Source organism: Vipera ursinii, assembly GCF_947247035.1.
Source record: "Vipera ursinii genome assembly, chromosome: 5".
Lineage (NCBI taxonomy): Eukaryota > Metazoa > Chordata > Lepidosauria > Squamata > Viperidae > Vipera > Vipera ursinii.
Genome location: NC_139518.1, coordinates 4630131 through 4655249, shown reverse-complemented (window position 1 = coordinate 4655249; position 25119 = coordinate 4630131). Strand labels below are relative to the sequence as shown.

Sequence of the window (25119 nt, the reverse complement as noted above, 5' to 3'; positions counted from 1 at the left end):
GTTTTTACAACCTTTCTTGCCACAATTGTTAAGTGAAACCCTGCCATTCTAATGTTAGTAACATGGTTGTTAAGTGAAATCTGGCTTCCCCATTGACTTTGCTTCTTGGAAGATCGCAAAAGATGGTCACATGACCCTGGGACAGCGCAACCGTCATACAAGCCGGTTGCCAGACATCCAAAATTTGATTACGGGGATGTAGTCATGAGGATCTTAGGAGTTCAAAAAAAAAAAAAAAAAAAGCAGACATACATCACTATTTTCAGCGCCGTTGTAACTTCAAACAGTCACTAAACAAAGGATTTTAAGTCAAGGACTACCTGTATAACTATAGTATGTCTGTATCCAGATGTCCGTCTGCCTCTTTCTGATGCCTATTCCAACAGGCTAGGTCACTCTCTGTGCTTGGTTATTTTCTTCCAGCCATTTCATTACCCAAACCTAGTGTCATGGTTACAACAGATGAAACTCTTCAAAGAACTTTGAGGCATTGTTTACCTTAAGGAATCTTTATTCGAGAAGCATGGCATCAGCACTTAGGTAGTCGAAGCCAAAATCTGAATTCCCCTCCCCTGAGCACAGAGTATCAAAGCACAATTCCCTCCTCTAATTAACAGTCATAAATCACATTCTCCAATTAGTTTGAAATGCACGCTTCCCCTCCAGTTCTCCAGTTCGCCATTTCTTATCACCTCTTATTTCAAAAACCTTGGTTCTCACACTAGTTACAGTAATGTTATGTCTAGCTAAACTCCCATGTGCATTCCTCCCCCCCCCAGTATCATCTAATTCTAACTCTAATTCTAAGAGTAAAACATAAGAAGGGAAATGGTTGCATCTCCGTATGTTGTCAAAGCAAAAACATCCGATGTTAGCAGCGTTGACACTTAAGACTAGCACTGATGATGTTCCCTAGTTGGGTCATGATAGGCCTGCAAGATAACAAGCTCAAAGAGCACTAAGGACCCCACAGTCCTCCTCCTCCTCCTCTTCTTCCTCTCCCCTCCTCCTCCTCCACTCCACAAACCTTCTAGCACTGACGGCGTTACTCAGTTGGGTAATGAAATGTCTGCAAGAAAACCACCCAGCTCAGAGAGCACCAAGGTCCCCTTCGTTCAACCCTGGGCTACAAAACGTTCTCCTTTATTGGTCTTGCTCGGTTACGTCTACCTGACAACCACCAACCCTCTTCCCTCAAACTCCGAGAGACCAAAGGCATATAAGGGAAGGCGCCCCTTCCTGGAAGAGACGGCGAAAGGGGCTGCTCTTACTGTAAATGCTCCTTGATCTCTGCTGACTTCCAGCAGCAAAAGACGAAGGTTTCTTCCACCCCGGTTGCAGTGAGGAATTCCAGGGTGTAATCGATCATGGCCACGTTCGCCAGTGGAATCAGAGCCTAGGGAAGCAAAGGGAAGTCAGCCACAGCAAAAACCACAATCTACAGCTAAGAGCCACACCATACATTAAGATACATTCGTGGTTGGAAAAGACGACTAAAAGACAGGTTGAATTTAAACCAGAACTTTTGCTTTTGTTCGGAATATTAGGAGCTAAGTAGGAGAAGGAGCATTCAATATTGCGTGTATTGACAGCAGCGAGAATAGCATTTGCCCAATACTGGGAAAAATGAAAACCTGCCAACTGAGGAGATTTTAATCAAGAACATTTTGGAATGTGCAGAAATGGACAGATTAACTTTAGAGATTAAAGACAAAGAGGATTCAATTTATTTTAAAACATGAGATAAATTTTACCAGTGGTTAGGAGAACGAACTAGCGAGAAATGAATGTGATGTGTTATTTTGAATATATATTAGTAAGGAGAATGATATGTATTGACTAATTGACACCGTGTATGATTATCATTTAGCGTATATATTATAGCTATTTACAGTTATATTAATTAGTGTTGATTGAACATATGTACCCGGACAATAGTCTGTTTGCTAAAGCTTGAAAATGTTATTGGGGGGGGACCCCAATGTTGTTCCCAACCCCACTCCTACCCCATCCCGATCCTAACCCCATCCCAAATCCTGATCCTTACCCTGGTTATATCTTCTTCCTAACCCTATAAAATTCAATAAAAACTCTTATTAAAAAAAAGCGTCACACCATCTTCTAACGAAATTACAAGTAGCATGGGAAATACAGTCTTCATTAAACATGGGTGGCCTTCTTAAAAATAGCAGCTGCGGGAGAAAAATATTAGAAATTGGACTGCAACCAGGGAGCAACCAGGGGTCCCCAACCTGTGGGCTGTGGTCCACGACCGGGCCGTGGACTGTTGGCCACTCGGCTGCATGAATGGCTGGCCAGTGCGCACGTGTGTGCACACTTGCACACACACCCCACTTGCGCTTGCATCGTGGCGTCATGCTGTTGCTAGTGATGCTGCTAGCAAGTGCTAGCATCGCTGCAAGTGCACACTCTCTCGGCTTGCGCTAGCATGGGGCAACGCGCAGGCGCTATCGTTGCCGTGAGCACACATTCCCCCCCACTCGCCCTAGCATTGCGTCGTGTGCACAATCGCGGCCTGTTTGCGTGCAAAGAGCCCCATTTCCACGTGCACACATAAAGTTGCCTCCACTACCACCCCAGGCCGCCAACCCAGAAAGGGTTAAGCCCTCAATTAACGACCACAATTGAGCCAAACATTTCTATTGCCAAGTGGGACAATTCTTAAGTGAATTTCGCCCCATTTTATGACCTTCCTTGGCGCGGTTGTTCAGCGAAAAACTGCAACTTGTTAAGTTAGTAACAGGGTTGTTAAGTGAATCTGGCCTCCCCACTGACTTTGCTTGTCAGAAGATCATAAAGGGTGATCAACAGTAGTGAGTGGACAATCAGTTAAGATATGAGCCAGCCGTGTGCTGCAGCTGCCAAAAAAAGCCAACACAGTGCTGGGCTGCATTAACAGAGGGATAGAATCAAGGTCACGTGAAGTATTAATATCACTTTACAAGGCCTTGGTAAGGCCACACTCGGAATACTGCATCCAGTTTTGGTCACCATGATGTAAAAAAAATGTTGAGACTCTGGAAAGAGTACAGAGAAAAGCAACAAAGATGATTAGGGGACCGGAGGCTAAAACACAATAAGGAACGGCTTGGGTATGTCTAGTTTAATGAAGAGAAGGACGAGGGGGGACATGATAGCAGCCTTCCAATATCTCAGGGCCTGCCCCAAAGAAGAGGGAGTCAAGCTATTCTCCAAAGCGCCCAAAGGCAGGACAAGAAGCAATGGATGGAAACTAATCAGGGAGCGAAGCAGCCTAGAACTAAGGAGAAATTTCTCATCAGTGGGAACAATTAATCAGTGGAACTCCTTGCCTCCAGAAGTTGTGAATGCTCCAACGCTGGACGTTTTTAAGAAGAGACTGGACAGCCATTTGTCTGAAATGGTAGAGGGTTTCCTGCCTGAGCAGGGGGTTGGACTAGATGACCTCCAAGGTCCCTTCCAGCCCTGTGATTCTATGACTCTGAGGTAAATAAATGACAGACAAAAGAATGGATGGATGGAACAGCTTGCCTTGAGACGTTGTGGGTGCTCCCTCACTGGAGGTCATCAAGAAGAGACTGGACAGTCACCTGTCTGAACTGGTAGGGGGTCTCCTGCTTGAGCAGGGGGCTGGACTAGAAGACCTCACAAGATCCCTTCCAGCTCTCTTCTGAGTACTGGTTTATTACTGCCAGTCTCTCTCCTGACTAGAGAACTGCATTCTGGCATCTAGTCCAGGGCTTTTCAACCTTGTCACCCATTGTACCACTTTTAGGATATGGCAACATCTCAGTACCACCAGTCGCCTAGCAAGGTGTCAAAAACTTGATGACCAAAAAAAGAAAAAGAAAAAAAATGAAAAAGAAAGAAAGAAATAAAGTGATGAAGTACAGGTAGTCCTCGACTTACAACAGTGACTGTTCAAAGTTACAATGGCACTGAAAAAAGTGCCCCCCAAGCCACAGCCAAGCAAGACACCTGCCTGCCCGCCCGGTGGCGCTCTTCCTCCTGTCCGAGGTTTTCATTGTTGTGAGCATTTCTGCTGAGGATTGGCAGCGGGGGTGTTTGGTTTTTATTCCTCACTTCACATGACCTGGGACACTGTGACCGACATAAATATGAATCAGTTGCCAAGCATCTGAATTTAAATCACAAGAATCTGGAGATGCTGCAACATTCCAGCTGATCGGTGCTTCTTCTGGGCTCAGCAGAAGCGCCAGGATCAGCGCCGAGCTCCAGCTGGATCCTGGTGCTGATCCTGGCGCTTCCGTTGATCCTGACAGCCCTGCAGCTCCAGCCGTCTCTCGCTCAGACTTGTGCGGTGCTGCCCTCGGTTCAGCTCATTCCCCTCCCCCGCTACCACTTTCCTAGGATGGTTGCGTACCACCTGCCAGGTGCCAATGTGCCACAGGTGGTACCCGTACCACTGGTTTGAAAAGCCCTGATCTACACTGTTGTTAGGACTAGAGAGAAACTCAGGTTGAAGTTTTCGTTCCAGGCCTCCCTTGCTACTTCTCTGGAACCCGATCCGGACAGGCCACTCAAAAGCCAAGGGTGGCCATTGGCAAAGCAAAAGCTCCCGGCTCTGACTGAGGCCAAGATCCAACTTGGCAAGACAGCATCCCAACACGCTCACAGTACACGTCAGCTGGCCTAAATCCATTTTCAGACTTTGGTGCAACAACACTTCCTTCAGGCAACCTCGTTCAGTCTCGTTGCACCTTTTCGGTTACTGCAGTTTGGTGATAAGAATCATACAATGGTGCATCCCAGGCTATATCCAGGGAAGAACTCTTGGCCTTATCAGTCCATCCAGAGAAACAAATTACAGGAGCATCCTTACTCTGAGCAGGCGACACCCTCTCGACAATCCAGAAACCACAACGCCAACTATCCGGCTAGGCCAGACAGCCTGGTAATTACACTCCGGTGGAGCTTGGCTCCTGCTGGGTCCTTGGAGACATTTGTGTACTTGTGTTTGGCAACAGGATAAGAGGAGTTGGCCACTGCCGTCGTCGCAGGCACTTGTTTTCGACATTCCAGTCTGGCCTACAGCCCTGGAATTTTCTCTTGAACCTTCCCAAGTGATCCCAGCCCTCTTCGGCTTCTAGGCACAGACAGGGCTGGCCAGGTGTTACTGCCCGATGAGATGCAAGCTTATAAGTTGGTCCCTCTTTTTTCTGCAGGGACAAAGGGGTAATTTCCACATTCTCCTTGTGATGGATATAACAACAACAGCTGCCACAACGTTGTCATTTAAAGATCCTATGGTGACTGGGTAGAAACACACACACACACACACACACACACACACACACACACACACAAATGCGCAGACATGAAGAGCATCTTAAAAGAAAAAACCTAGCCATAGTCTGGAGTCAACGTTGCTTTTTCTTCTCCGTAGGATGTCATCCAGACCGTCACAAGGGGTCCGAGACTTACAACCGAGTTACGACGGCACTGAAAAATGGATCCATGACCGCTTTTCACCCCTGCGACTGTCGCAGCCTCCCCTGTGGTCACATGATCAAAATCCAGCCACTTGGCAACTTGCTCGTATTTACGACGGTCGCAGCGTCCCGGGGGGGTGGGGTGTTGCTTGATCCCCTTTTGCGACCTTCTGAGAGGCCAAGCCAATGGGGAGGGGGGGGGAAGAGCCAGATTCACTTAACAACCGTGTGACTAACTTAACAACCGCAGTTGATTCACTTAACCGCTCTGGCAAGAAAGGTCGTAAAATGGGGGCATGGATCACTTAACAACGATCTTGCTTAGCTCTGGAAATTTGGGGTTCAATTGCGATGGTCGGTCGAGGGCTGATCGACCGATCAAATTAGCCCTTTGCGGCCTTCCTTAAGGTTTCCGTTCCTCAAAGTCTTGACAAGCTGTTGCTAGGAACCACGGCTTCTATTGTGGTTTAAATCAAAGCCCGGCTCTTTCATTTGCAAGGATCCTGGAAATCCAACCTCACGCAGCAGCTGCAGATAAATGTTCCTGTGATATGTTTTTGGATCAGCAATCACATCTGAGGCATCAAAGGGCGATCTTATAACACTAATAATCCACCGCTCTGGTACACACACCCAGATCTTTAAATAGCATTCGGTGCACTTACTAGGGCAAAGTAATTTTCCATTAACCACAGCCGGGATTTGATGTTGGTTTCCCCTGCAAACTACCTGCACAAGCTACTCCTTCAAAGATGGTTAAGTTTTCACATTCCCTTTCTCTTTCATCCAAGGGGAGGGGGGGTTTCCCAGATGACAACTTCACCTAGAACAGGAGTAGGCAACCTTGGCTCTTTTATGACTCCTGGACTTCAACTCCCAGAATTCCTGAGCCAGCCATGCTGAGGGAAAAGGGAGAGCTTTCCAAGCTGAGCCAGGCTGGCTCAGGAATTCTGGGAATTGAAGTCCAGGAGTCATAAAAGAGCCAAGGTTGCCTACCCCTGACCTAGAACAGTGTCTCACAATCTTGGTAACTTAAAATGGCCAGGTTTTTTTTGGGGGGGGGGAAAGATCTAGAGCAGGGGGCCTCCAACCTTTTGGGCACCAGGGACCGGTTCTGTGGAAAGAGGTTTTTCCACAGACTGGAGGGTGCGTGGTTTGGTGTGCTGCCTGCATCTCACGGACAAGATGACCTTTATTGCCATTTTTTTTTACTGTGGGCACAACGGCACACGTCAAAAATGAAATTTAGTTGCCCGCTCTCAAAGTGAAACACATACAAGACACACACCTAAACATACTATATGTAACAGATATACAGACCCATCCACCCCCTACATACATATACATATACATATACATATACATATACATATACATATACATACATACATACATACATACATACATACATATATATATATATATATATATATATATATATATATATATATATATATATACAGGGAGTGCAGAATTATTAGGCAAGTTGTATTTTTGAGGATTAATTTTATTATTGAACAACAACCATGTTCTCAATGAACCCAAAAAACTCATTAATATCAAAGCTGAATATTTTTGGAAGTAGTTTTTAGTTTGTTTTTAGTTATAGCTATTTTAGGGGGATATCTGTGTGTGCAGGTGACTATTACTGTGCATAATTATTAGGCAACTTAACAAAAAACAAATATATACCCATTTCAATTATTTATTTTTACCAGTGAAACCAATATAACATCTCAACATTCACAAATATACATTTCTGACATTCAGAAACATAACAAAAACAAATCAGTGACCAATATAGCCACCTTTCTTTGCAAGGACACTCAAAAGCCTGCCATCCATGGATTCTGTCAGTGTTTTGATCTGTTCACCATCAACATTGCGTGCAGCAGCAACCACAGCCTCCCAGACACTGTTCAGAGAGGTGTACTGTTTTCCCTCCTTGTAAATCTCACATTTGATGATGGACCACAGGTTCTCAATGGGGTTCAGATCAGGTGAACAAGGAGGCCATGTCATTAGATTTCCTGCTTTTATACCCTTTCTTGCCAGCCACGCTGTGGAGTACTTGGACGCGTGTGATGGAGCATTGTCCTGCATGAAAATCATGTTTTTCTTGAAGGATGCAGACTTCTTCCTGTACCACTGCTTGAAGAAGGTGTCTTCCAGAAACTGGCAGTAGGACTGGGAGTTGAGCTTGACTCCATCCTCAACCCGAAAAGGCCCCACAAGCTCATCTTTGATGATACCAGCCCAAACCAGTACTCCACCTCCACCTTGCTGGCGTCTGAGTCGGACTGGAGCTCTCTGCCCTTTACCAATCCAGCCACGGGCCCATCCATCTGGCCCATCAAGACTCACTCTCATTTCATCAGTCCATAAAACCTTAGAAAAATCAGTCTTGAGATATTTCTTGGCCCAGTCTTGACGTTTCAGCTTGTGTGTCTTGTTCAGTGGTGGTCGTCTTTCAGCCTTTCTTACCTTGGCCATGTCTCTGAGTATTGCACACCTTGTGCTTTTGGGCACTCCAGTGATGTTGCAGCTCTGAAATATGGCCAAACTGGTGGCAAGTGGCATCTTGGCAGCTGCACGCTTGACTTTTCTCAGTTCATGGGCAGTTATTTTGCGCCTTGGTTTCTCCACACGCTTCTTGCGACCCTGTTGACTATTTTGAATGAAACGCTTGATTGTTCGATGATCACGCTTCAGAAGCTTTGCAATTTTAAGAGTGCTGCATCCCTCTGCAAGATATCTCACTATTTTTGACTTTTCTGAGCCTGTCAAGTCCTTCTTTTGACCCATTTTGCCAAAGGAAAGGAAGTTGCCTAATAATTATGCACACCTGATACAGGGTGTTGATGTCATTAGACCACACCCCTTCTCATTACAGAGATGCACATCACCTAATATGCTTAATTGGTAGTAGGCTTTCGAGCCTATACAGCTTGGAGTAAGACAAAATGCATAAAGAGGATGATGTGGTCAAAATACTCATTTGCCTAATAATTCTGCACTCCCTGTATATATATATATATATAACAAATAAATGTGTTGGCCAAAGTGCTAGGCTGCATTAACAGAGGGATAGAATCAAGATCACGTGAAGTATTAATACCACTTTACAATGCCTTGGTAAGGCCACACTTGGAAGACTGCATCCAGTTTTGGTCACCATGATGTAAAAAAGATGTTGAGACTCTGGAAAGAGTACAGAGAAGAGCAACAAAGATGATCAGGGGACTGGAGGCTAATACATATGATTGCAGTAATTGGGTATGTCTAGTTTAATGAAGAGACGGGTGAGGGGTGACAAGATAGCAGTGCTCCAATATCTCAGGGGCTGCCACAAATAAAGAGGGGATCCAGCTATTTTCCAAAGCGCCGGAAGGCAGGACAAGCAGCAATGGATGGGAAATAATCAAAGAGAGAAGCAGGGCTTCCAGTTTGCCAAGTCAGCGGATATGGGCATCAGGAGGATGGCTCTCGTCTTCCACGTCCAGTTTCGCATCACTGGGGGGTCCTAAAAGGGTTGAACAGCCGCCTTGGAGGGGCGACCAGACAGAAGGGGCTTTTGCAGAAATGCAGGGGAGCTGCAACCCTCCCCCCTTAGTGCCTGCATTCCCTTCATACTGGCGGACGAAGGACTGGCCATAGTAAAATGGCCAGTTACTAGGCTGCAGACAGCCGAAGTCAAACTTACCATCAGGCAACATTAAAGCAGTGTGGAAGAGACCGGGGGGGGGGGGGGTAAGATTCCTCTCTTATACCTTAATCTTCTTCTTTTCACCTAAATAAGTTGCTAAGTACCTTTCCCCTGTGGAGAGGGAGGGGGGAATTCAACCCTCCCTTCAAATAAGCGGCGAACAAGCCCAGGGGTGTTTTTTAAAAAAAAGTTGAAAAAAGAAATGGACTAAAACAGGGGTGTCAAACTCAATTTCATTGAGGGCCGCATCAGCTTTGCAGTTGCCCTCAGGGGGCCGGGTGGGTATGACCTGGATGGGCGTGGCCTACTGGGTGGGCGTGGCTAGAGTGCATATGGCCTACTGGGTGGGCGTGGCCAGCTCTACATCGTTCGCATCAAGGGTGCCTATGGGGGCCTGGGCAGGAGTGGGACAGATCTGAGGGTCTCTGGGCCAGGGCCAAGGCAGTGGGGGCCGTTCCCTCACTGTTTCCAGGATGGCTTCGCGGGCCGCATGAAACCACTTCGCGGGCCGGATCTGGCCCCGGGGCCTTGTGTTTGACACGTCTGGACTAAAAGAAAAGAATTTTCAAAGAACTTGGGGGACACCCAGTGGCTAAACCTGAAATTGCAATTTGACTTTCTCTTTAAAAATATCAAGAAAATATTTAAGAAAAACAAGATAAGATTAACGATGTGAAATTTCACTATGGAAGAGTTTCAAAAACAAATCCATGCTATGTGGGAAATATCTTACCAAACTTATCAGTTCCTTTCTACAGCTGGCGATGAAATAAGAGCTTTTGGAAAAGAATTAGAAAGCATCTCGAAGAAACAAACCCAAACTGTGACTACAACTAATATTTTATTGGGACAGAACTTAACAGAAGAAATTGAACAATCAAATACATTGGCAGAAGATTTAAATATTCAACAAATGCAGACTTTTGAAGATTATTATGGAAAACAGGTGGAAAAAAATTTATTCATACCAGGACAATTATATCAAGAGGTGAAAATAATGAGAAGATTTGGTGCTGTTAACAGACTCCTCAATTCTTCACAAGTGGAGACTGGAAGGACACTTCAATAGGATATAACAACACAAGAAAGCTTTGATGACTTTGAGGCAAAGAAGCGAAAAATGACATGGCAAAGAAAGAAAACAAGAATAAGATTGAAGAAATATGGACATTCTTAAGAGGCCTGAAATAGATAATACCAAAATAGACAGGATTGTATTTGGATTATGAGAGATTGTTTTGATGAGTAGATAAAAATACTAATTAAAAAAAAAGTACAGATGTATGAATACTAACATTGAAATATTGAGTTCTTTAAATGATATGGATTAAGATGTATATATGTTAAAATGATAGAATGTAACTAATATACATGGATGTAGTGACATGAGAGGATGTATTAAATGTTGAAACGGAAGAAATTTTGGTTAATTTTTAATATGTGGAAACTATGAGTGAGAAACAAGAATATTATATTGTCCTACCCCTCTTTCTCCTCCTTGCAATTGGTATTCTAATGTCTACTATTCTAATATTGTACTACTAATATTGATATGGAAATGAGATAAATAAGAAGTGTATTACATTACTAGGTATTGGAGAAAATTGTGTAAAGGGAAAGGAGGTTATTTAGCAATATGAAAATGAGAAATCTAATTTTAATATCAATGTAAAATTAAAGCTAGAAAAATATGTAAGGTGTTTGATGTTTTAAAGATGAAATGTTAAAATATAAAATATACTAAAGTATCGATAAATATAAGAAAACTATTAAATGACTGATGGATAGCAATGAGAAGTATGTTAATTTAGATAAGAGATAGTATGTATTAAAGGAAAAAAAGAGAGAGGAAGTACTGGTTACAACAATGTGGAGATTTGTAATATGTATTTGTCTGAAATGGAACTATTGTAACCCGGACACCACGTTGCTTTTTAAAGATAATATTGGAATATTGGAAAACTAATAAAAAATATCTTTAAAAAAAAAAGGAGAGAAGCAACCCAGAACTAAGGAGAAACTTCCTGACAGTGAGAACAATTAACCAGTGGAACAACCTGCCTCCAGAGGTGGTGAATGCTCCAACACTGGAAGTTTTTAAGAAGAGACTGGCCAGCCATTTGTCTGAAATGGTATAAGGTTTCCTGCCTGAGCAGGGGGTTGGACTAGATGACCTCCAAGGTCCCTTCCAACTTATTATTATTATTATTATTATTATTATTATTATTATTATTATTATTATTATTTGTTTGTTTATTTATTTATTTAATACCATCCATCTTGAATATGTGACGGAAGGTGGAAGCCTGAGAGTTCACAAGGTTAATGCTGTATGGAATGAAACTATGGCTGACTCTGGATGTCCTGCTTCAGATACCACGGAGCCCACCTCCTCCCGGAAGGAAGCAAGGAAAACAGGTCGTGAAGAGGATGTGTGTCGTGTCCCAGACAATCTTGCGGACCTGCTCAAGCAACGCTTCTGTGCTATGTCTTGGATGGGAGGGAGGGAACTGCCAACGATCTTTTCGGCCATCTTTTCAGATGGCGTTTGCTTGTTTGTGTGGACCAGTTGCTGGCATGCCGCGGCCCGGTTCCGGTCCACGGACCGGGGGTTGGGGACCCCTGATCTAGAGGGCCACAGGTTTCCCAACCTTTCATTATACAGATAGTCCTCGACTTACAATTCACTTAGTGACCATTTGAAGTTTTCGACAGTAGTAAAAAATAAAAGTGACTTGTGTTTGTTTATCACAATTATGACTGTGGCAACATCCCCAGCGTCACATGATCAAAATTCAAACGCTTGGCAACTGGTGTATATTTATGATGGTTGCAGTGTCCCGGGGTCAAGTGATCCCCTTTTGCGACCTTCTGACAGTCATTTGTCTGAAATGGTATAAGGTTTCCTGCCTGAGGAGAGAGTTGGATTAGATAACCTCCAAGGTCCCTTCCAACTTTATTATTATTGTTGTTGCTGTCATCATCATCAATGTGGGGAAGCCAGATTCACTTAATGACCGTGTTACTAACTTAACAACTGCAGCGATTTGCTTTAACAACAGTGGCAATAAAGGTCCGAAAATGGGACAAAACTTAAGACTATCTCATTTGGCAATGGAAATTTTGGCCTCAATTGTAGTCGTAAGTCAAGGATTACCTGTAATACCTTTTTATATTATACACTGACTTTATATTATTAACTGACTGTAAGCTGCCCAGAGTTACCTTGAGGTAAGATGGGCTGCCAATCAATTTTACAAATGAGTAAAATGAATATGTTAACAGGCTCCAAGCTTGGAGGGATTCTCCCATATTTAAAGGTAAAGGTTCCCCCGCACATGCGTGCTAGTCGTTTCCGACTCTAGGGGCCGGTGCTCATCTCCGTTTCAAAGCTGAAGAGCCAGCGTTTGTCCGAGGATGTCTCCGTGGTCATGTGGCTGGCATGACTAGACGCCAAAGGCACACGCAACACTGTTACCTTCCCACTGGAGCGGTCCCTATTTTTCTACTTGCGTTTTTACGTGCTTTCAAACTGCTAGGTTGGCAGAAGCTGGGATGAGTAACAGACGCTAACTCTGTTATGCGGCACTCGGGATTCGACCCGCCAAACTGCCGATCTTCTGATCGACAAGCTCAGCGTCCTAACCCACTGAGCCACCGCGTCCCTACCATATTTAAGTTGTCATAAAAACGCATATCTCTTTCTACTTGGAGTCTTCACCTTACGCATTAGACCTGAAATGAAAGGGTAAAGTCTCTTTTGTCTCAAATTTCACCCCTAATGACTACAGGGACAGCCATGGTTCTTTGGCAACAATACCGAAATTGGCTTTGCCCCATTTTCCACTTTAGCCTCCAGCTGTGCAAATTCTCTGGCAACCTCTTCTCCCAAGGACCAAGAAGGTCCTGCCCCTCCCTGTTTAGTAATAAAGGCAATATGGCAACATTTTTCCCCCCAGCAATGGCTTTCGGTTCCATATTTGATTTGCAAAGAATATTGGAACAGCTTTAACACTCTTGAGCAGAGGTCTTCAAACTTGGCCCTTTTATGTGTGCCTGGCTGAGGAATCCTGGGAGTTGAAGTCCACAAGTCGCAAAAAGGCCAAGTTTAAAGAGCCCTGCTCTTGAGCAATGTTCAATCATTCAAAAAAAAAAAAAAGCTTTGGAAGCATTACGCATTCCGTTTTTCAGTGAACTGTGCCACTTCCATGTACTTTCTAGGCACAACCTGTGAAGTTGTTAGAATTTTTATACCTGTCAGTGGTCAGGGTTCAATCATTTGAAGGAGTACTTTTCCTTTCCGTTCTCCTAAATTCCACAATGTCCACATTCCACAATGTCCACGACTAGCATGTCCTTCAGAAGTTAAAATTAGCTCAGCTCCCTTGCTTCCAACCATAGCATCAATTTTAACCCAATCAAATCCAGCACAATGCCTGATGCTGCCTACAAGCTGAAAACAAGCAGCCCAGAAATCTTTTCTTAAAAATAGCATCTTGCAATATTCACTGATACAAAGAAAAAATAGATTTTGGAACTAAAATGATGGGAAAAGCAGCTCCACAGAAACAAGCACTGCAATGTACCGTATTTATCGGCGTATAACACGCACATTTTCTTCCTGAAAATAGGGGGCAAATGATGTGTGCGTGTTATACGCCGATATAATGTTAATGACCCAGTTATTTATTTGAAATTTAAGTTTTTTTCCTGAAATTTCCTTTTTAAAATGAGGTGCGTGTTATACGCCGGTGCGTGTTATACGCCGATAAATACGGTACTTCCTTGGGATAAAGGTAAAAAGGTAAAGGTTCCCCTGCACATGCGTGCTAGTCGTTTCCAACTCTAGGGGCCGGTGCTCATCTCTGTTTCAAAGCCGAAGAGCCAGCGTTTGTCCGAGGACGTCTCCGTGGTCATGTGGCCGGCATGACTAGACGCCAAAGGAGCACGGAACGCTGTTACCTTCCCACCGGAGTGGTCCCTATTTTTCTACTTGCATTTTTACGTGCTTTCGAACTGCTAGGTGGGCAGAAGCTGGGACGAGTAACAGGCGCTCACTCTGCTACGTGGCACTCGGGATTCGACCCGCCAAACTGCCGACCTTCTGATCAACAAGCTCAGCGTCCTAACCCACTCAGCCACTGCGTCCCTCCTTGGGATAGTAATGGTAAAAATTCAAAATTCCCAGGAAGACTGCTTAAGAGCTGGCCAAATTCTTTTCTTATACAAAAGCTTCTCTGGAGCCTTTGAAAACCTATAATAATAATAATAATAATAATAATAATAATAATAATAATAATAATAATAATAATAATAATAATAATAATAGATGTTTGCTGTTAATTTGAGGTTTTTACTAGTTGTTAGTTGTCTGATCAGCAATTATGTGCAGGATGAGCTGGTTGCTGCAAAAGACATTCTAGAAAAGCCAGTTTTATCCGCTGGTAGTAATGCAGACTAAAATTACTCCTAAATAATGGTTATATTCACTTCCCTATATAACTCAAAAGGTGTTCATGCTTTCTACCCCAGCAACTGTATTTATTTCATAGGAAACATCCTGATACAAAGAGTGATGTTGTTGTACTGTAAAAAAAAAAGTCTAGGGAAAAATATATAACCAGGGACTTTTTGTAGTTTGCACTGGAAATTTTTTGCAATTTGGGGAACATACTTTTGGAATGTGATATTTTTTTGCACACACACACAAACCCTGGAAGTTTTTCTACCTCACACTACCGGACACAGGAAAAGTCAATTAAATCTTGTATTTAGGCATTTTCATTGCAAAGAGAGTACACAATTATCTGCAGGTTCATGCATTGAATTATGGACAAGTGAATGAGGGAATTGATCAAGATGGGCTTGGAAAATTTTGCCTAGCCTCTGTTCCCCATAATTCATATATTATCAAAGGATGAAGCAAGTACTATTTCATATTCTAGGGGTATTGGCAAAAAGTATATGAAAACACTAATGCCAGATATGAGTCAACAGAAAAACCAGAAACCTACAAATGTAGCTAGGCTCCAACTTAAGACTGGTCACTTAGTGACTGAAGTTCTTACAGATCTACTGGGAGCTATTTAAAAAATTTGATTTGAGGTTCCAATGATTGCCCTGAGAATCTCCATAAATATTTACAAGTCTTGTCTTCAAAACCAACCCCATCCAAAGACTTAAACACATTTAAAACAGAAATCTCAATTTGTTTGGTTTGGCATAAGTTGCATTCAAATGACAAGCTAAATTCTTTTTTTCTGCTTTCAAATCAGTCTTGACTACTGACATTTGACTGATCTGAAACACAGCAACTGCTGTGTCACCTAGCTGGATTTCATTGCCTGAGGTGGGACCACAATTCATAATCTCCTCGTTTCTATCCTGGTGCCTATAACCACTACAGCAGAAGTCTTCAAATTGGGCCCTTTTATGACTTGTGGACTTCAACTCCCAGAATTCCTCAGCCAGTGTGCAACACTGACTGAAGAATTCTGGGAGTTGAAGACCACAAGTCATAAAAGGGCCAAGTTTGAAGACCCCTGCTTTATAGTGAACTGGCTCTCAAAGCCATATTTTAATCACGGCTCACTAAACAAATGCTAGGTATATATAAGATGCTAAGTCAGACCACATTATGGCTTAGTGCCGCAGAATTTAACAGCGTCACACTTAGTCAAGTAACTCGTTTTCCGCGCGCCCAAAAGTATACTGTTGCTTCAGCAGTTTGTTTCCTGCCACGTAACCACACAAATGAGGTTCACCGTAAAACAGAATAATCTGACAGGCAGTTCTCAAAAGCAGACATTTGCAAGAAAATTCATACAGATTATAAAAATGACATTTCATTCAGTAGACGTGTAATTGGCATTGACAGTTGCCAGGCTGATTAAAGTAAAGCAGGGGTCTTCAAACCTGGCCCTTTTATGACTTGTGGACTTCAACTCCCAGAATTCCTCAGCCAGTGTGCCTGGCTGTGGAATTCTGGGAGTTGAAGTCCACAAAGTCATAAAAGGGCCAAATTTGAAGACCCCTGGCTTAGACAAACCTGGCCAGGCGAAAGGAAGGTCTAAAGTACAACTGCAGTCAACTGTCTCTCAGCCCAACCTGTAAATACAGTATTTCTCAATCTCAACTACTTGTGTGGACTTCAGTTCCCAAAATTCACTAGTCAGCGCCCAATGTAGAATTCTTCAGATTGTAAAAAAGGGCCAAGTTTGAATACCCCTGGAATAAAGGAAAGGTCCTTCATTCTTTAGCTTATACCAGGGGTAGGCAATCTCGGCTCTTTTATGACTCATGGACTTCAACTCCCAAAATTCCTGAGCCAGCTGGCTCAGGAATTCTGGGAGTTGAAGTCCATGAGTCAGAAAAGAGCCGAGGTTGCCTACCCCTGGCTTATACATACAGGATCAAAACGTTTATTTTTTTTTAATTGAAAAGTTTTAACATACATTTTATCTTTACCAGTCCCCCCTCCCCCTCCCCTACCCCTCCCTCCCTACCCCTCTCCCCCCCCCCCCACTTCCCAGAGCTAAGTACAAGGTATAAAAGCAAAAAAAACAACAATCATAAATATCCATATGCTAACAACCATAAACTCTAAAATCTATCACTCTCTAGCTCATATAGGATAACTACAAAACGTTTATTTATACTGATGTTAGTAAAGATGGGTAGGTAGCTCAGGGTTGAATTATGGAGTCCTTGATGCCCTCTGAGCTTAGCTTAGTTTTGTTGCAGACGTTTCATATTAGGTGACATTAGCAGTGCCAGAAGGGAGTGTGGTTTATTTTTTATTTTTATTTTTATTTTAATTCCATTTATATCCCGCCCTTCTCCGAAGACTCAGGGCGGCTTACAAGCTTAGCAGTAGCCTTCATTCTATGTATATGCCTGCTTATTAGGGCTTTCACACACACCCCAAGCGGCATTATTACAAAGTCAGCTTAATTGCCCCCCAACAATCTGGGTCCTCATTTTACCTACCTTGGAAGGATGGAAGGCTGAGTCAACCTTGAGCCTGGTGGGACTCGAACCTGCACTAATTGCAGGCAGCTGGTGTTACTTAAGGAGGCATTAGCCCACTGCTCCACCAAGGCTCTCAGTTCATATAGTAGAACAAAATATTTAACAAAACAACAGAATTGGAAGGGAGCTTGGGGAGCTTCTAGTCCAGGGGTAGGCAACCTCGGCTCTTTTATGACTCACGGACTTCAACTCCCAGAATTCCTGCTGGCTCAGGAATTCTGGGTGTTGAAGTCCACGAGTCATAAAAGAGCTGAGGTTGCCTACCCCTGTTCTAGTCCAAACTCCTGTTCAGTCAGGAAACCCTTTTATTTGTAGCTCAGGACTGGATTGTGGCATCCTTGGTGCTCTCTGACATGTCATAATACAAAGATCACAGCTTCTGTTAAGATCACAAGTTATCCGAATGCTTTCGTTTCAAATTTAACATAAGGTGAAATGGTATATAAGCTTGTAAGCCGCCCTGAGTCTTCGGAGAAGGGCGGGATATAAATGGAATTAAAATAAAATAAATAAAATATATAGGTCTTCCTGCTTGAGCAGTAAGGGTGGACTATAAAACCTCCAAGGGGTCTTCCAACCCTCTTATTCGGTACAACCTTTGATGAGTGCCAGAATGCCTTAGGAGAGCACGACGAGGGTTAAGGAAGATCCACAGAAAAAAAAAAGCATCCGGATCTGTCAAGCGGTTGCCTTCCAAAGGGGTTGGACTACAGCTCCCATCATCCTGGGAAAGCCTGGCCCTGGCTGCCCACGAGAACCTCTGTGGCTGAATGGAGCTGGACTTTGAGCACCGAGTCAAGGCGCAACATCTGGAGCAGGGGTCTTCAAAACGTGGCCCCTTTATGACTTGTGGACTTCAACTCCCAGGATTCCTCAGCCAGGCGTGCCTGGCTGAGGAATTCTGGGAGCTGAAGTCCACAAGTCATAAAAGGGCCCAGTTTGAAGACCTCTGCTTTAGTGTATAGGCCAGGGGTAGGCAACCTTGGCTCTTTTATGACTCGTGGACTTCAACTCCCAGAATTCCTGAGCCAGCATGGCTCAGCTTGGAAACCTCTCCCTTTTCCCTCAGCACGGCTGGCTCAGGAATTCTGGGAGTTGAAGTCCACAAGTCATAAAAGAGCCAAGGTTGCCTTGCCCTGGCATAGACTGTAGAGCAGGCGTCTTCAAACTTGGCCCTTTTATGACTCGTGGACTTCAACTCCCAGAATTCCTGAGCCAGCATGGCTCAGCTTGGAAACCTCTCCCTTTTCCCTCAGCACGGCTGGCTCAGGAATTCTGGGAGTTGAAGTCCACGAGTCAAAAGAGGGACAAGTTTGAAGACCCCTACTCTGGAGCCTTCCAGATGCGAGACTGCAAAGGCTCAACCCTTGCCGGCAGGGGATGATGGAAGTCGAAGTCCAGAGCAAGGGGGTGGGGGGGGAGGACTGCCTAGCCAAGGAGACGCTCGCTCACCCGCGGCCGGTCCTTGGAAATGGGGAAGAAGCGGCGGTTGAAGCTGTCGGCCACCAGGACGGCCTGCAGCGGAGCCGGCGGCTCCTCTTGGGGGTCCGAGCCCCGCGAGCCCCCGGACCCGGCGCCACGCTTCCCAGCAGGACCGCGGGCCGCCATGCTGGCTCGCGCTCTCCCACGCTTTGGGCCGCACCTCTTCCGTTTCCGGAAGAAAGCGGGTTGGGGGGAGGAGAGACGGTGTCTCGCGGAGGACAAAAGGCCTTCCAACGCAAACGCGGCCGGCGAATACGAAGGCGGGGCGGGGCGGGGCGGGTGGGCGGGGCGGGGCGGGTGGGCGGGGCGTTATATAGCCATCTGGGAATTCCACCGGGCGGGAGATACGGATCTTTTCAAAGTTGAATGAAGAATGAATGAAATAGAAAGAATAGGAATAGGCAGGGCTTTTTTCCTCACAGAACGCTCAGAACGGAGTTCCGGCACCTTTTTTGGATGGAACCTTGTAGGGTAGGCAAGGCGGGTTGTATGACGTGTTTGAGTTCCGGCACCTTTTTCTTTTTACAAAAAAAGCACTGGGAATAGGAATAGAAGAGAGTAGAATAGGCAATAAGATATAAAATAGAATACAATAGGAGAAAAGGAAGAGAAGAAAAGGAAGAGAATAGGAGAAAAGGAAGAGAGAGAGTAGAATAGGCAATAAGATATAGAATAGAATACAATAGGGGAAAAGGAGTAGAAGAGGAGAAAAGGAATAGAAGAGGAAGAGAAGAGAGTAGAATAGGCAATAAGATATAGAATAGAATACAATAGGAGAAAAGGAAGAGAAGAAAAGGAAGAGAATAGGAGAAAAGGAAGAGAAGAGAGTAGAATAGGCAATAAGATATAGAATACAATAGGAGAAAAGGAATAGAAGAAAAGGAATAGAAGAGAAGAGGAAGAGAAGAGAGTAGAATAGGCAATACGATATAGAATAGAATACAATAGGAGAAAAGGAAGAGAATAGGAGAAAAGGAAGAGAAGAGAGTAGAATAGGCAATAAGATATAGAATACAATAGGAGAAAAGGAATAGAAGAAAAGGAATAGAAGAGGAGAAAAGGAATAGAAGAGAAGAGGAAGAGAAGAGAGTAGAATAGGCAATAAGATATAGAATAGAATACAATAGGAGAAAAGGAAGAGAAGAAAAGGAAGAGAATAGGAGAAAAGGAAGAGAGAGAGTAGAATAGGCAATAAGATATAGAATACAATAGGAGAAAAGGAATAGAAGAAAAGGAATAGAAGAGGAGAAAAGGAATAGAAGAGAAGAGGAAGAGAAGAGAGTAGAATAGGCAATAAGATATAGAATAGAATACAATAGGAGAAAAGGAAGAGAAGAAAAGGAAGAGAATAGGAGAAAAGGAAGAGAGAGAGTAGAATAGGCAATAAGATATAGAATACAATAGGAGAAAAGGAATAGAAGAGGAGAAAAGGAATAGAAGAGAAGAGGAAGAGAAGAGAGTAGAATAGGCAATAAGATATAGAATAGAATACAATAGGAGAAAAGGAAGAGAAGAAAAGGAAGAGAATAGGAGAAAAGGAAGAGAGAGAGTAGAATAGGCAATAAGATATAGAATACAATAGGAGAAAAGGAATAGAAGAAAAGGAATAGAAGAGGAGAAAAGGAATAGAAGAGAAGAGGAAGAGAAGAGAGTAGAATAGGCAATAAGATATAGAATAGAATACAATAGGGGAAAAGGAAGAGAAGAAAAGGAAGAGAATAGGAGAAAAGGAATAGAATAGAATAGGAAGAGAAGAGAGTAGAATAGGCAATAGGACAGGGGTGTCAAACTCAATTTCATTGAGGGTCGCATCAGCATTGCAGTTGCACTCAGGGGGCCGGGTGGGTGTGGCCTGGGTGGGCATGGCCTACTGGGTGGGCGTGGCTAGAGTGCGTATGGCCTACTGGGTGGGCATGGCCAACTCTACATCGTTCGTATCAAGGGTGCCTATGGGGGCTTGGGCAGGAATGGGACAGATCTGGGGGTCTCTGGCGGAAGGAGGGTCTCTGGGCCAGGGCCAAGGCAGTGGGGGCCGTTCCCTCACTGTTTCCAGGATGGCTTTGCGGGCCACATGAAACCACTTCGCGGGCCGGATCTGGCCCCCGGGCCTTGTGTTTGACATGTCTGCAATATGATATAGAATAGAATAGAATAGGAGAAAAGGAATAGAATAGAATAGAATAGAATAGAATAGAATAGAATAGAATAGAATAGAATAGAGCTGGAAGGGACCTTGGAGGTCTTCTAGTCCAGCCTCCTATACCATCTCAGACAAGTGACTGTCTAGCCCAGTGGTGGGATTCAAATATCAAAAAAACCGGTTCTCTGCATGGATGCAGGCCTGGGCCTCTGAGGCCTAGAATGGACTTCTGGAAGTGGCATCTATGCCCTTCTAGGCCTGACAGGCTTCCTCCAGGCCTCCGAAGCTTAGAATGGGCTCTTGGAAGCAGTGTGCATTCAGCCGGTTCTCCAAACTCAACAAAATTTAGCTACCGGTTCTGCTGAACCAGTGCGAACTGGCTGAATCCCACCACTGGTCCAGTCTCTTCTTAAAAACCTCCAGTGATGGAGCAGCTGTTACTTTTGGAAGCAAAGCTGTTCCACTGGTTAATTGTCTTCACTGCTAGGAGGTTTCTCCTTAATTCCAGGTAGCTGTTCTGTACCAGCTTGCTACCGGCCCTGCAGAAAAGGCAGGGACAACCCCTTTTACAAGAAGGCAAGAGGCTGGAACTAAGCCTGCCAAATTTATGGATACAAAAGCAAACAGAACAAGACACGAACCATGAAACAGGAGCTATTCAAGTGGTTGCCTTCAGCAAACCAGCCCTCCCTCGCATTCCCCTTTTATACAGTTCAGGGCATGGCTTCTCTCTGCCTCCTTCTGAGGTGCCCCATTGCCTTCCTCTGTTTACTCCTGATTGACTGCCTCCTGCGTCGGGCATCCTTGAACAGGGCCAGCTGTGGGTCATCTTCATCCACGCTGTCAGGCTCACACAGCTGGGTCTCCGTCATGGCCAGGTGGGAGGGGCCTGGCTGAGGGCTCTCATCAGCAAGCTCTCCAATCCCCTCAGCAAGCTCTTCAACACCCCCCTCCTCCTCCTCCTCTGAGTCATCCGACCCAACTGCCAAACCCACAGGCTGACCCTGAATCACAACAGTAGCTTCTCTCTTTGTTCAGTTTGCAACTGTTGTTTCTCGTCCTTCCTTCTGGTGCTTTGGTGAACAACCTGGCCCCCTCTGCCTTCTGGCAGCCCCTCAGATACTGGAACACTGCTATCATGGCTCCCCTATTTCTTCTTTAGACTGGCCAAACCCAAGTCCCACAGCCGTTCTTCATATATTTTAGTCTCTAGGCCCCTGATCTTCTTAAATGCTCTTCTCTGAATTTTTTCCAAACTCAAATCTTTTTTGTGATATGGTGACCAAAACCGGCTGCAGTATTCCAGGTGTGGTCTTGCTAGGGCTTTGTAAAGCGGTACTTGTAAAGCATGATCTTGACTCTATGCCTCTGTTTATACAACCCAGGATTGTATTAGCTTTTTTGGTTGCTGCTGTACACTGCTGGCTCATATTTAAGTGATTGTCCACCAGGTCCCTCTCACAGTTACTGTTTTTAAGCCAGGTATTTGCGCCTTTGGTTTTTCCTGCCTAAGTGTAAGATTTTGCTTTTCTCTACATCGAAACTCATTTTGTTGGATAGGGCCCATTGTTCGAGTTTGTCAAAATCTTTTTGGATCCTGAGTTTGTCTTCTGGGGTGTTGGCCACTCCTGGCAGTTTGGTATCATCTGAAAAATTGATAAGTTCCCCTTCAATTCCCTCATCTAAATCACTGATGAAGATGTTGAAGAGTACTGGGCCTAAGATGGAGCCTTGTGGTACCTCACTGCTTACTTCTCTCCATGTGATGTAGTGCCATTGAGGACTACTCGTTGAGTACGGTTTGCCAGCCAGCTACAGATTCATCTGGTGGTGATGGATGGCATGAAATAAGTTGACATGAATCTATTTGATGTAGTGGTTAAGGCATTGTACTGGAAACTGGGAGACCTTGAGTTCTAGTCCAATCTTGGACACGAAGCCAGGTGGGTGACCTTCGGCCAGTCCTTTCAGCCCTAGGAAGGAGGCAATGGCAAACCACTTCTGAAAAATACTTTGCCAAGGTATTTGTCCAGGCAGTTCAGATAATGTATGGATTTCAACTCCCAGAATTCCCCAGCCGCCCTGGGGAATTTTGGGAATTCGAAGTCCACGCATCTACAAGTTGCCACGGTTGAGAAACACTGCTCTAGTCCAAAAGGGTTTGAGTTAAATTTAGTACAGGTAGTCCGCAATTTAGGACAGTGTTGAAGGAAAAGTCTTCTTCATGGTTCAGTCCAAGCCAGGAATAAACAACATGGCGACTGCTTTAAAAAGAAGGTTGCAGTTTATTGAAGAGGAGAGCCAGACAGGAAGATGGCTCTGGAAGAAAAGAGAGTGAGCACATGTAGGGAGTGGGTTTTTATACCTTCTGGAGCCTTTTGTTTGGAGTTGTTCCTGTGGCATGAACTTTGACCTGATTCTGAGTGTGCCTTTCTGGTATTCTGATGGTGGTGGGTTAATCCTATCATGTCCCAAAGGTCAATCCTGCTTCCCTGGGGCTGTGGTTGATGACTCTTAGATTTTTGGTGTGTTGATTCTAGGGATCTTTCTTCCTAATCCCAGTTTCCTGACTCCAGTCTTTCTGACAAGATTATCACATCTGCAATTCTGCAGTCTTGGTTTCTGTTTGGGACAGAGAGACTTGTGGGGTGGGGTTGGTTTCTGCTTTTAAAATCCTTTAGGGAAATATATTCTGCCTTTTAAATATTTCCAAAAATATTTCTTTCTCGGGGGTGGGGTGGGGCTGACTTCCCACAACAGTAATAGAGCCCAGAATTATGATCATAAGTCACCCCATTTCATAGGCGGGTCATCACTTCTCCATCTCAATTTTATTACATTTTTGCAATGGTTGTTAGATCCATTGCTGTAAGTGCCTTTGACAACATGATGCACATACATCACTTTCATGAAAACCTGTGTCTACCTTGCTACAAACAATGCTACCGCAGGCCAATCTTGACTCTATGGCAGGGGTCCCCAACCCCTGGTACTGGGCCACACCATGCCAGCAACCGGTCCGCACAAACTAAGTCCCATCTGCAAGATGCAGGCAGCACACAAAACCACACACCCTCCGGTCCATGGAAAAACCTTTCTCCATAGAACTGTTGGCTGGTGTCCAAAATGATGGGGACTTCTGCTCTATGGGAACTTGACCCAGCCTTTGGAGATCCTAAATGTGCTTAATAAATGGACTGTGTTGTGGAGCTCTGCTTTCTGCCAGAGGTTTTTTGCCTTGTGTTCCCTTCACTGTTGAGCACAGGCGCAGGCAGTTGGGGATGAGTTGGTATTGTCTGCTTCTCAAATTGAAGCACAAATGGTTCCTGTAGTCCAGGGGTAGGCAACCGTGGCTCTTTTATGACTCGTGGACTTCAGCTCCCAGAATTCCTGAGCCAGCCTGGCTGAGGAATTCTGGGAGCTGAAGTCCACGAGTCATAAAAGAGCCACGGTTGCCTACCCCTGCTGTAGTCTGACATTTTAATCACCTGAGTAGTGCAAATGGTGTGGAGCTGTGCTTTCTGCTTAATCGAAGGCTCCAGACCCATTTGCACTAGTCAGGTGACCCTGAGGACACAGACAAACCTCTAGGTGACCTCAATGACTCTTTAAAAGAATGCAAATGACCAGCTGTCTGCAAGGAGTATAAATCCTTCCATTTCCCATCATCCGGTCAGAACTGAAGAAGCTTCTGGGATGAGAAGAGAAACATCTTCATAGAAAAGCAAGAAAGTCCAGCTGCCTCCTGGAAAAGCACCTTTGGGACAACCATGACCTGGATGACTGAATCTCCATAGACATTAAAGATCCTGGTTTCAAACATCTGCTCCCCATGGTGTCTTCGGCTTCAGCCAATATAGCACAAGGTTTGGTGAAAGGACCACACAGGATGAGTGTAACAATGCTTTTTAATGTGCTCCAACATAAAACAGGAGATCTCCTGTGATCTAGCCTGGCAATTAAGCTCAGACTGGGTTTCATGTGTGTAATAGGTAGAATTCTTTTAAGGCCAGCTTTTGCTCTGGCTGAAGCATTCTTACTCCAGCTGTGTCCCAGATGTTTGAGACGGCTTTGAATTCCCAGACAGGTCATGAAAAGGCAGATGTCTCTGTAAAGGAACCAATTTAACCAAGAACATCCTACAGTTTCCCGTAAAAGGTAAAGAACAATTACTGTAACTAGTGGAGCTGCTTGTCTTCAAACGTTGTGGGTGCTCCATCATTAGTAGCTTTTAAGAAGACCACTCATCTGAAATGGAATAGGGTCTCCTGCTTGAGCAGAAGTTGTCCTAGTCTAGGGGTAGGCAA

At 44.4% G+C, this 25119-nt stretch overlaps 1 protein-coding gene across 1 annotated transcript in view; it reads right to left on the bottom strand.

Moving 5' to 3' along the window:
• EIF2B5 (eukaryotic translation initiation factor 2B subunit epsilon) overlaps window positions 1-18833 on the bottom strand; it is a 43964-nt gene extending 25131 nt beyond the window's left edge. The window contains exons 1-2 of the mRNA XM_083363940.1: window positions 18643-18833; window positions 1272-1396 (exon numbers count right to left, since the gene is read on the bottom strand). Coding sequence (XP_083220066.1) covers window positions 1272-1396; window positions 18643-18798 — 281 coding nt within the window. The 5' untranslated portion in view covers window positions 18799-18833. The remainder of the gene's footprint in view (window positions 1-1271; window positions 1397-18642) is intronic.
• Between the last annotated feature and the right edge of the window lie 6286 nt (window positions 18834-25119).